The sequence below is a fragment of the Acipenser ruthenus genome, unplaced genomic scaffold (genome assembly GCF_902713425.1).
Source record: "Acipenser ruthenus unplaced genomic scaffold, fAciRut3.2 maternal haplotype, whole genome shotgun sequence".
NCBI lineage: Eukaryota > Metazoa > Chordata > Actinopteri > Acipenseriformes > Acipenseridae > Acipenser > Acipenser ruthenus.
This window is the reverse complement of record NW_026708875.1, coordinates 1-12,377: the sequence shown is the minus strand read 5'-3', so window position 1 is coordinate 12,377 and position 12,377 is coordinate 1. Positions and strand designations below refer to the sequence as shown.

At 42.6% G+C, this 12,377-nt stretch overlaps 1 protein-coding gene across 1 annotated transcript; it reads right to left on the bottom strand.

Annotated features, from left to right (window-relative positions):
• Positions 1-10,506: 10,506 nt before the first annotated feature.
• Positions 10,507-12,321, bottom strand: hspbp1 (HSPA (heat shock 70kDa) binding protein, cytoplasmic cochaperone 1; the record flags this gene model as incomplete). Its single annotated transcript, XM_059021932.1, is given in 3 exon segments — positions 10,507-11,550; positions 11,972-12,084; positions 12,225-12,321. Coding segments are annotated over 3 exon segments (230 nt in total), but the record flags the coding sequence as incomplete, so codon positions are not given.
• Between the last annotated feature and the right edge of the window lie 56 nt (positions 12,322-12,377).

Here is a 12,377-nt window from a genome sequence, read left to right as displayed (position 1 = left end):
GACCTCTCTGTGCTTTACAATGCTTCCCTATGCTTTACCAGCCTTATAGTAGTGTCCCACAGTGACAGCACAGCGTAGGAAAGCCTGGTAAAGCATAGGGAAGCATTGTAAAGCACAAAGAGGTCTGGTAAAGCATAGGGAAGCATTGTAAAGCACAGAGAGGTCTGGTAAAGCACAGGGAAGCATTGTAAAGCAGAGAGATTTCTGGTAAATCAATGACTAAGGACTAGAAAAAACAGGAGTTTCTACAGGTGCTTTCTGAAGAGGTGAGTCTTGAGGAGGCTCCGGAAGGTGGTCAGGGACTGGGCAGTCCTGACATCTCTAGGAAGGTCAAAATCAAGCTGGGGGCTGACGTGCCCCCCTAGCTTGATTTTAAGATTTCATGAACCTGGCTGACATTGAAACACAGGGAAATCACACAGTGTTTGGCAGACAGCTTCAATGAAGCAAGGAACACTCTGACTTCCAGCAGGCGGGGGGTATCTCACAGACGGAGGTGGGACGTGAACCCGGGGCCTCCCGCACTGAGGCATAGCGCCCGTACCTCTGTCGCCTGCCAGCCCTGACCCTTAACCCCCTGGGCATGCCACCCCCACGCTGCCCGACACATGGGGCGTGATTCGCAACAAAATGCCAAAGTGGTCAAATTTGTGTGATGCGTTCTTCAGTCATTACTCAGTCCGTGACGCTGCGCTAAACTAGAGTGTGTCATTAAAAAAAAAGACTAACGGGTTTTAGAACCAGTTTTAATTGCTTTAATTACGGCTTGTACATAGGGCTCGAAATAGCTTCTTAACCAGAAGCAATTAGCTGTGAAAACACAACTGGGATCATCTGTCCTGAGGCCAACGCTGCACTTTGATTTATGAAAAGCTAATTACTCTGAAATGGGTGTATTTCGGGCTTTACCAGCCTTATAGTAGTGTCCCACGGTGACAGCACAGCGTAGGAAAGCCTGGTAAAGCATAGGGAAGCATTGTAAAGCACAGAGAGGTCTGGTAAAGCATAGGGAAGCATTGTAAAGCACAGAGAGGTCTGGTAAAGCATAGGGAAGCATTGTAAAGCACAGAGAGGTCTGGTAAAGCATAGGGAAGCATTGTAAAGCACAGAGAGGTCTGGTAAAGCATAGGGAAGCATTGTAAAGCACAGAGAGGTCTGGTAAAGCATAGGGAAGCATTGTAAAGCACAGAGAGGTCTGGTAAAGCATAGGGAAGCATTGTAAAGCACAGAGAGGTGTGGGAAAGCATAGGGAAGCATTGTAAAGCACAGAGAGGTCTGGTAAAGCATAGGGAAGCATTGTAAAGCACAGAGAGGTCTGGTAAAGCATAGGGAAGCATTGTAAAGCACAGAGAGGTCTGGTAAAGCATAGGGAAGCGTTGTAAAGCACAGAGAGGTCTGGTAAAGCACAGGGAAGCATTGTAAAGCACAGAGAGGTCTGGTAAAGCATAGGGAAGCATTGTAAAGCACAGAGAGGTCTGGTAAAGCACAGGGAAGCATTGTAAAGCACAGAAAGGTCTGGTAAAGCATAGGGAAGCATTGTAAAGCACAGAGAGGTCTGGTAAAGCACAGGGAAGCATTGTAAAGCACAGAGAGGTCTGGTAAAGCCTAGGGAAGCATTGTAAAGCACAGAGAGGTCTGGTAAAGCATAGGGAAGCATTGTAAAGCACAGAGAGGTCTGGTAAAGCATAGGGAAGCATTGTAAAGCACAGAGAGGTCTGGTAAAGCCTAGGGAAGCATTGTAAAGCACAGAGAGGTCTGGTAAAGCACAGGGAAGCATTGTAAAGCGCAGAGAGGTCTGGTAAAGCATAGGGAAGCATTGTAAAGCACAGAGAGGTCTGGTAAAGCACAGGGAAGCATTGTAAAGCGCAGAGAGGTCTGGTAAAGCATAGGGAAGCATTGTAAAGCACAGAGAGGTGTGGTAAAGCATAGGGGAGCATTGTAAAGCACAGAGAGGTCTGGTAAAGCATAGGGAAGCATTGTAAAGCACAGAGAGGTCTGGTAAAGCATAGGGAAGCATTGTAAAGCACAGAGAGGTCTGGTAAAGCATAGGGAAGCATTGGGATCAGTCATATGTTGCTATATTCTCAAATTTTAGATTTAATACGCTTTGAAATGCGTTTTTATTTGACCCGCGGTATGCACGACCCAGGCGCAGACTGCCTGTTTTGTCCTGTATTGGTAATTGTGTTATCGCGGCTTTATAACAGATATAAGCATATAATAATCACAGAAGATACTTCTGTATCAAACTGATGTTTAAATATTTATCTGCCAAATAAAAACAAAACCTGAAATGAGTTCTTTTAAAAGGCTACGTTTGGTTTTTCAAACAGCATTGTCAAATGAACTTCCGACGGGTTTTAAGAAAGAAAACGCATTTTTCCCCCTCACATATATCATTGAATGAGACGGATCGATAATTAATCTACGCTTCTCTTTCGGAACTTTTTTTTAATTAAGGCTGTTTCATCATGAAAGAGCGTCTTGCGTCATTGATCATTTTTATACGGCTGATAAATGTCTATTTGAAAAAAAAATACTTGTTTATAGCAATTTATGTATTTATTTGAGCATCAGAAGAAACGCATCGCTTATATTTGAGCGTCAAAAGAAACGCATCGCTTGTATTTGGATAAAATTCACTAGATGTGAACGAAAAACGACAAACTCTTTCAGGAATGACCTTCCTACAGATGTCAGGACTGCCCAGTCCCTGACCACCTTCCGGCGCCTCCTTAAGACTCACCTCTTCAAACAGCACCTGTAGAACTCCTCTGTTTGTATCCTGGGACACTATCACCCTTCATTTAAATGTGCTTCATTTTGCTCTTATCTGCCCCCTATTTTACTGCATTGAATCCTGTACTTCAGAATACTGTAATCTGCCAAGTGTTTAACCTGTAGTACTTTGTATTTAATCACATCCTGATGTAACTATCACTATTTAATCATATCCTGATGTCACTATCACTATTATCTGCTGTATTATTGAATTGTGGTTTGTCACACTTGAACAAAAGTGATTGTATTTCTTGCTCTTATTGTATTACTTGTATTGTAACACTTGAAATGTATTTGCTTACGATTGTAAGTCGCCCTGGATAAGGGCGTCTGCTAAGAAATAAATAATAATAATAATAATAATAATAATAATAATAATAATAATATGCCAGGACCCAGCTGCTTGAAAAATGTCGTGTTTTTTAAAGGCAAGAAATCAAAATACGAATTTAGTCTTTAAAACTCGAAAATTCGCCTTTGAAAAACAAAATTTAGCCTTTAAAAAACTCGACATTTCGAGTTTTAAAGACTATATTCCATTTTTTTGCCTCCCTAGGGCTCTTCCGTATGGGAATCGATCTCACATTTCATGTTTTGGTTGTTTTTTTTTGTCAGATAAAAACGACAAACTCTGTTTCACCGAGTAAACGTGAATTAAAATAAATAATTAATAAAAAGAGAAGCGAATCAATGCCCCAGTAAGTCTGGTCTTCCACGCATTTTTAAAAACGTCAGTTTTTTCAGTGTGTTTTACCGCGTTTCTTGCGGTTTATAACAAGGGACGATTCGAATGCTTCTCTCGGGACCTAAGGACTCCCTTTAGTCCCCAAAACTACACGGGCGTGTCTCTTACACCAGAAACATCATAAGGGAGTTTTCCACAAAATACAGGAGCTTGCATGCAAACAATTGAGAGTTGGCAGATTTGCAAGCTATTCAAATTAACAGGAGTCTTGTCTTTCGCTTCTATTAGTTTACTTGCCAGCATCCACCGTCTTAAAATATGTAGGTGTGTTCTTTGACTAAGACTGAGTTCAAAACGATCATCTGAAAGGGTAAATACCTTCACGCTAAAACAACTGGGGGAAAAATCCATAGACTTCAACAGCCATAGTTTTATATATTATACAGCAACACCAAACACGATTCAGACAGCCCCCCTGAGTTTCAATAGCCATAGTTTTATATATTATACAGCAACACCAAACACGATTCAGACAGCCCCCCTGAGTTTCAATAGCCATAGTTTTATATATTATACAGCAACACCAAACACGATTCAGACAGCCCCCCTGAGTTTCAATAGCCATAGTTTTATATATTATACAGCAACACCAAACACGATTCAGACAGCCCCCCTGAGTTTCAATAGCCATAGTTTTATATATTATACAGCAACACCAAACACGATTCAGACAGTCCCCCTGAGTTTCAATAGCCATAGTTTTATATATTATACAGCAACACCAAACACGATTCAGACAGCCCCCCTGAGTTTCAATAGCCATAGTTTTATATATTATACAGCAACACCAAACACGATTCAGACAGCCCCCCTGAGTTTCAATATCCATAGTTTTATATATTATACAGCAACACCAAACACGATTCAGACAGCCCCCCTGAGTTTCAATAGCCATAGTTTTATATATTATACAGCAACACCAAACACGATTCAGACAGCCCCCCTGAGTTTCACGTGTTTGCCCTCAAGGCTTTGCACACATAAACCGCATCCAATACCTCGCCCTCCGCAGCTAAAACACCCTATAAATTATAGCAATGCACCAATCTATAACAGATAGAAATTCAAAATAGTTCATACCTTCCAAACTATATTTATAAATATATGGAGGTGCGGAATAGCGAGTAAGGGCGGGAGCTGTCTTCAAAGACTTCTCAAGACGGCCCGCCACAGCTTGATCACAGATCTGTCTTTCTCTCCTCTCTAAGCCTCGTATCTGTTATCAGCCGGTGTTAAATCGCTCTTTTAATTTCATCTGTACGATTCTGTGTGACGCACGCTCCCCCACAGTGTTCAGAATTCACATCCTAGCCCTGTATCTAATGTAAAGTGTCTGTATTTAATGCGTGGGCGTCGTTTTTAATTTCGTATTTCGTGTGCTATGCCCTGTGTGTATGCTGCTTCCCTCCTCACTATCTCGCTTTGTTAAATATGAAATTAATATTGATTGATTGATTGGATGACGTCAGCGTGCAGGGTGAAGGGGAGTGAAACTTGACTATAGGATTTGACCGAACTCATAATGAAATCTTGAGAGCTCCGGTCCTTCAAGTGAATATCATTTTTTCAAACACACCCAGTAACTCTCTCTATAAGATTAATCGGCCAGCATCCCAGAATGCACCTCACCTGCATGTGCAAAATATGTGAGGTGAACTTCTGAAATGGTCTTTATCGTTTTGGAGAGAGAGAGAGAGAGAGAGAGAGAGAGAGAGAGAGAGAGAGAGAGAGAGAGGAGAGAGGAGAGAGGGGAGAGAGAGGAGAGGAGAGAGGAGAGAGAGGAGAGGGGAGAGAGGGGAGAGGGGAGAGAGAGAGAGAGAGAGAGAGCTGGGAGCCAGCGTACGGAGCCAGTGATCCTGTTAATAAAGCTAATAAGAGGTGAGAGAATGGATTTTAAAGATGGTCAGCGCTCCTTTAAAGGGAGGGGACAGTGATCCTGTTAATAAAGCTAATAAGAGGTGAGAGAATGGATTTTAAAGATGGTCAGCGCTCCTTTAAAGGGAGGGGTCAGTGATCCTGTTAATAAAGCTAATAAGAGGTGAGAGAATGGATTTTAAAGATGGTCAGCGCTCCTTTAAAGGGAGGGGCCAGTGATCCTGTTAATAAAGCTAATAAGAGGTGAGAGAATGGATTTTAAAGATGGTCAGCGCTCCTTTAAAGGGAGGGGACAGTGATCCTGTTAATAAAGCTAATAAGAGGTGAGAGAATGGATTTTAAAGATGGTCAGCGCTCCTTTAAAGGGAGGGGTCAGTGATCCTGTTAATAAAGCTAATAAGAGGTGAGAGAATGGATTTTAAAGATGGTCAGCGCTCCTTTAAAGGGAGGGGCCAGTGATCCTGTTAATAAAGCTAATAAGAGGTGAGAGAATGGATTTTAAAGATGGTCAGCGCTCCTGTTAATAAAGCTAATCAGAGGTGAGAGAATGGGTTTTAAACACCGTTAAAAGTTGGTAAAACTCGTGCAGGTGGAGAGAATTATCAAACTGGTATTTTTTTTTTTGGTCTGTGCAAAACTGGTCTGTCCAGAACCACTGCCCTTTAATCGCGTGCTGGATCCTGCGGTCATTTCTCAGAGCTGTCGGTCTGTGAAATGCTTTCAGCCTGGCTGGAAGGCAGAGATGTCTTCAGAGACTCGGGTAATGGGATGGGGCAGGGCCGCCGAGAGCCGTCATGGGCCCCGGGGAAGGATTGGTATGTCCCGTCCCGTCCCGTCCCGTCCCCTCCCCGGTCCTACATTCACCCGGGTTTGTAGTAAACTAGAGTCTAAACCAAGCAACGATACTTGCAATCCTAACAGTGTCTGAGGAAGATCATTTCAACCGATACAGTATTCTGATAACGGGTTTGAAGGAAACTGTCGACGACTCCTAGAAATTTCAATGTCTCCATTAAAATCTGCAGCAGGATAGTTTTCTCAAAGAAGTTATGTTCAAGTTATTTTCAGTATTAAAACATTTTTAATTTATTTTTGTACAAACTCCGCGTGTTCAGTTCTGGTCACCTCGTTACAAAAAGGATATCGCTGCTCTTTCTAGAAAGAGTGCAGAGAAGAGCAACCAGAATTATCCCGGGTTTAAAAGTCATGTCATATGCAGACAGGCTAAAAGAATTGAATCTATTCAGTCTTGAACAAAGAAGACTACGCGGCGATCTGATTCAAACATTCAAAATCCTAAAAGGTATAGACAATGTCGACCCAGGGGACTTTATCAACCTGAAAAACAAGGACCAGGGGTCACAAATGGAGATTAGATAAAGGGGCATTCAGAACAGAAAATAGGAGGCACTTTTTTTTCACAGATAATTGTGAGGGTCTGGAACCAACTCCCCAGTAATGTTGTTGAAGCTGACACCCTGGGATCCTTCAAGAAGCTGCTTGATGAGATTCTGGGATCAATAAGCTACTAACAACCAAACGAGCAAGACGGGCTGAATGGGGCCTCCTCTCGTTTGGAAACTTTCTCATGTTCTCATGTGTCATTAATCAGCAGCTTACTTAACATCAAATAAGAAACGTTTTTAGCAAAAACTCCATTTTAATGGTGTATCTATACACTATTATATTTATCCCGTGCCAAACATAAACCACTCATCTCTGCTCCTAACTAATAGCCAGTATTGGTTGAACCCAAGTCATTGTATTTGGTCTTGCTCTTAATTATATTATTACTTGTGCTGTGATCCTTAAAATGTATTTTTATAAGGCGCCCTGGATAAGGGCGTCTGCTAAGAAATAAATAATAATAATAATAATAATAATAATAATAATAATAATAATAATTGTATTTCTCTAATTGTGTTTTACCGCCAGCTGAAGACTTTATTTCACACGATACCATTTTTCTAACAAACTGCTTCACCACGTTGTTTTGAGCAAATTATAGATCTTAATAATAGAATAATTCATACTGGTGTATATATTGTGCAACTTTAGGATTCTTTAAAAGTTTTTAAAAGTCTTTAAAAAAAATACGTAAAATTGCTATCTGTTCTTTTCAGCTTTTTTGGTGTAGTAAAATATGAAACGCGAAAGTAATGTTGTTGAAGGTCTGACACCCTGGGATCCTTCAAGAAGCTGCTTGATGAGATTCTGGGATCAATAAGCTACTAACAACCAAACGAGCAAGATGGGCTGAAAGGGGCCTCCTCTCGTTTGTAAACTTTCTTATGTTCTTATGGAAGTGTTTGACAGCGCCTCGATACACAATCCTTACACCTTACATTTTATTACTACTACTATTATTATTATTATTATTATTATTAATTTATTTAGCAGAAGCCTTTATCCAAGGCGACTTACAGAGGCTAGGGTGTGTGAACTATGCATCAGCTGCAGAGTCACTTACAACTACGTCTCACCCGAAAGACGGAGCACAAGGAGGTGAAGTGACTTGCTCAGGATCACACAGTGAGTCAGTGGCTGAGGTGGGATTTGAACCCGGGACCCTCCTGGTTACAAGCCCTTTTCTTTAACCACTGGACCACACAGCCTCCTCCTTTTAACGTGGTGCTGGGAACGCAAATGGGGCAAAGGGTCTTGTGCAGGGCAAGTTGTTTTAAAATAATTTATATATATATTTTTAAAAAAAATAATGTTCCCCCTTCGTCAGGGACCCTTCCAGGCGTTGTGCCCCGCTTCGGGGCGTTGGACCCCGGGGAAATGTCCCCGTTCTCTCGGTGGGTCTGGGAAGGCGGGCCAGTCCAAATCCGCGGCGGGTATTTGGAGTGGAGCTGTGGGGACGGCGGTGGACCGCGTGGGAGGGGCGTCTCTCTCTCGTGGTTTGGGTTTGTAATGAGGTTTATAAAATCAATTTTAAAAAAAGAGGAGACTTTTAGTTTTAATCCATACCTGTCGGCTTAAAAAAAAGTGTTCAGCTTAAAGGAATCGACCACACCAGTCCCTCCCCATTCCCCCTAGTCTCCCAGTTCCCCCAGTCCCGAACTTATCGTCATTTCTAAACCACCTCCTCGCGCGATAGCGCATTAAGGAGGCTGTGTGGTCCAGTGGTTAAAGTAAAGGGCTTGTAACCAGGAGGTCCCCGGGTTCAAATCCCACCTCAGCCACTGACTCACTGTGTGACCCTGAGCAAGTCACTTCACCTCCTTGTGCTCCGTCTTTCGGGTGAGACGTAGTTGTAAGTGACTCTGCAGCTGATGCATAGTTCACACACCCTAGTCTCTGTAAGTCGCCTTGGATAAAGGCGACTGCTAAATAAACAAATAATAATATTAGTTGGGGGAGCAGTGTGGAGTAGTGGTCAGGGCTCTGGACTCTTGCCCGGAGGGTCGTGGGTTCAATCCCAGGTGGGGGACACTGCTGTTGTACCCTTGAGCAAGGTACTTTACCTAGATTGCTCCAGTAAAAACCCAACTGTATAAATGGGGCATTGTATGTAAAAATAATGTTGTAACAATTGTAAGTCGCCCTGGATAAGGACGTCTGCTAAGAAATAAATAATAATAATAATAATAATAATAATAATAATAATAATGCGCTCCTCTGAAAACGTATTCAAGCGCCTCCGTGTGTTTCTGCTTCTTAAAAACGTCTACTTCTCGAATATTAAAAACGCAGAATTTAAACATACAGAAGATGCTGCTGCCAAGCCAAACCTGGACTCGCGGGACGTCCCGTGTCGACTGGTTTTCATCCCAGTTGATTTCCCAGTACAAGAACTACAGGCCCGTTTCTCTGAGCCAGTGCGGGCGTTTACAAGCTGAAAATAAGTTTACAAATATGTTTTTTACTTAGAAAAAAAAAAAGGTTTATCGAGACAGGGCGGAGCCTTGGCGTTTTGAAGCACCGGTTTTGCAGTCTGAACTCCCGAGGGATTTCTGTTCCAAATCGCTTGAAGCAAAAAGGACTCCCCTAAATAAATATTTTCCCCCCTCTCCGGATTTCAAAGCACTGGAGGGTCATTTTTGTTTTCTGAGTATGTGAATAATGTAAAGAATTCTCCTAAAGGCAAGTGAAGCATTATAATTAGACGCTGCGTTTTATAACACGGTCAGCACTCCTTTAAAGGGGTCAGCGATCCTGTTAATAAAGCTAATAAGAGGTGAGAGAATGGATTTTAAAGATGGTCAGCGCTCCTTTAAAGGGAGGGGCCGGTGATCCTGTTAATAAAGCTAATAAGAGGTGAGAGAATGGATTTTAAAGATGGTCAGCGCTCCTTTAAAGGGAGGGGTCAGTGATCCTGTTAATAAAGCTAATAAGAGATGAGAGAATGGATTTAAAGATGGTCAGCGCTCCTTTAAAGGGTCAACGATCCTGTTAATAAAGCTAATAAGAGGTGAGAGAATGGATTTTAAAGACGGTCAGCGCTCCTTTAAAGGGAGGGGTCAGTGATCCTGTTAATAAAGCTAATAAGAGGTGAGAGAATGGATTTTAAAGATGGTCAGCGCTCCTTTAAAGGGAGGGGCCGGCGATCCTGTTAATAAAGCTAATAAGAGGTGAGAGAATGGATTTTAAAGATGGTCAGCGCTCCTTTAAAGGGAGGGGCCGGTGATCCTGTTAATAAAGCTAATAAGAGGTGAGAGAATGGATTTTAAAGATGGTCAGCGCTCCTTTAAAGGGAGGGGTCGGTGATCCTGTTAATAAAGCTAATAAGAGGTGAGAGAATGGATTTTAAAGATGGTCAGCGCTCCTTTAAAGGGAGGGGCCAGTGATCCTGTTAATAAAGCTAATAAGAGGTGAGAGAATGGATTTTAAAGATGGTCAGCGCTCCTTTAAAGGGAGGGGTCAGTGATCCTGTTAATAAAGCTAATAATAGGTAAGAGAATGGATTTTAAAGATGGTCAGCGCTCCTTTAAAGGGAGGGGTCAGTGATCCTGTTAATAAAGCTAATAAGAGGTGAGAGAATGGATTTTAAAGATGGTCAGCGCTCCTTTAAAGGGAGGGGTCAGTGATCCTGTTAATAAAGCTAATAAGAGGTAAACATTTTTTTTTTTTTAAGAATATACAAAAAAGTAGACAAATAATTATATTTACATTATATTTATTCAATTTTGTAAAATTTTCACTAAGATTTATTATAAATTCCGAAGGCATTAAAACGTTTCTCTGCTAACTTGACTTTCTCTCTCAGTCTCTTCTGGTTTGGAGTTTCTGATCCAGTGAAGTTCTGGATGATGAAGGCATTAAAACGTTTCTCTGCTAACTTGACTTTCTCTCTCAGTCTCTTCTGGTTGGAGTTTCTGATCCAGTGAAGTTCTGGATGACGAAGGCATTAAAACGTTTCTCTGCTAACTTGACTTTCTCTCTCGGTCTCTTCTGGTTTGGAGTTTCTGATCCAGTGAAGTTCTGGATGATGAAGGCATTAAACGTTTCTCTGCTAACTTGACTTTCTCTCTCAGTCTCTTCTGGTTTGGAGTTTCTGATCCAGTGAAGTTCTGGATGACGAAGGCATTAAAACGTTTCTCTGCTAACTTGACTTTCTCTCTCAGTCTCTTCTGGTTTGGAGTTTCTGATCCAGTGAAGTTCTGGATGACGAAGGCATTAAAACGTTTCTCTGCTAACTTGACTTTCTCTCTCGGTCTCTTCTGGTTTGGAGTTTCTGATCCAGTGAAGTTCTGGATGACGAAGGCATTAAAACGTTTCTCTGCTAACTTGACTTTCTCTCTCGGTCTCTTCTGGTTGGAGTTTCTGATCCAGTGAAGTTCTGGATGACGAAGGCATTAAAACGTTTCTCTGCTAACTTGACTTTCTCTCTCAGTCTCTTCTGGTTTGGAGTTTCTGATCCAGTGAAGTTCTGGATGACGAAGGCATTAAAACGTTTCTCTGCTGACTTGACTTTCTCTCTTTAAGTTTTCAAAAACTTATTAAAGTTTTTATTTGAAAAAAAGAAAAACATACTGGGGGAAAAAAACAAAACAAAACACAAAAACGCATCTGTGAACGAATCAGAGAGCACGGAACACTCAGGAGCCAATGAGCTTCTCGGTGAATCAGCGATCCATTCCGCTGTCCTCAGACTGAGATCCGAAGCAAGTCCGAAGCAATCGATCACAGAACTCCAGCTCCTCCTGTGATGAAGGAGAGAAGAGAGGAGAGCAGAGAGATTTTATTTCAGTTATATTTTTTATATATAGTTTTGTGTTGCTTTGACTGTGAGTTCAGGAGCTGCTCTTCAGTTCGAGCTGCGCTGCCGTAGTTATTGTATTGTGAATCGGGACAGCCCTGGCTATAGGACTACAGCTCCCAGCATGCCTCTGCACCCGCGGCCGTGGCGAGGCATGCTGGGAGCTGTAGTTCTTTATGCTGCGGTCTCGTATCACAAGCGATACAGACCTCTATTACGACACATCATGTAAAGAAAGCATCGCGATTCATCGAGACACAGTGAATCGCTCCAGCCCTGGCTATAGGACTACAGCTCCCAGCATGCCTCTGCACCCGCGGCCATGGCGAGGCATGCTGGGACACACAGAGACACACACAGTATACCTGACACTCCTCCCTCTCCCTCAGTTCTGTCGCTCGGTCCTTCAGAAGCCCCTCCAGCCTCAGATGGGGGTCCCTGCACTCCCGCCACGCCCCGGGGGTCCCCGCTAACCAGACTGCAAGAGAGATCGAGGACTCCGATTGGCTGGGGGGTTTTAATAAGAATGCAAAAAAACTGCCAAAAGCGTCATTTTTTTTTCCAAGCAAGATTTAAGTCGCCTGGCTTGTTTCTCGAGTTGCAGTTCCTCCTCCTCACCTGCAGAGGGCGCCGAGCACGTGCTCATGGAAGGGGCTGTGATCCGTTCTGAGGAGAGACACGAGTTGCTGCACCATCCCCATGGAAATCAGAGTCTCTACAAACAGAGAAAAACATGAGAGAGAGAGAGAGAGAGAGAGAGAGAGAGAGAGA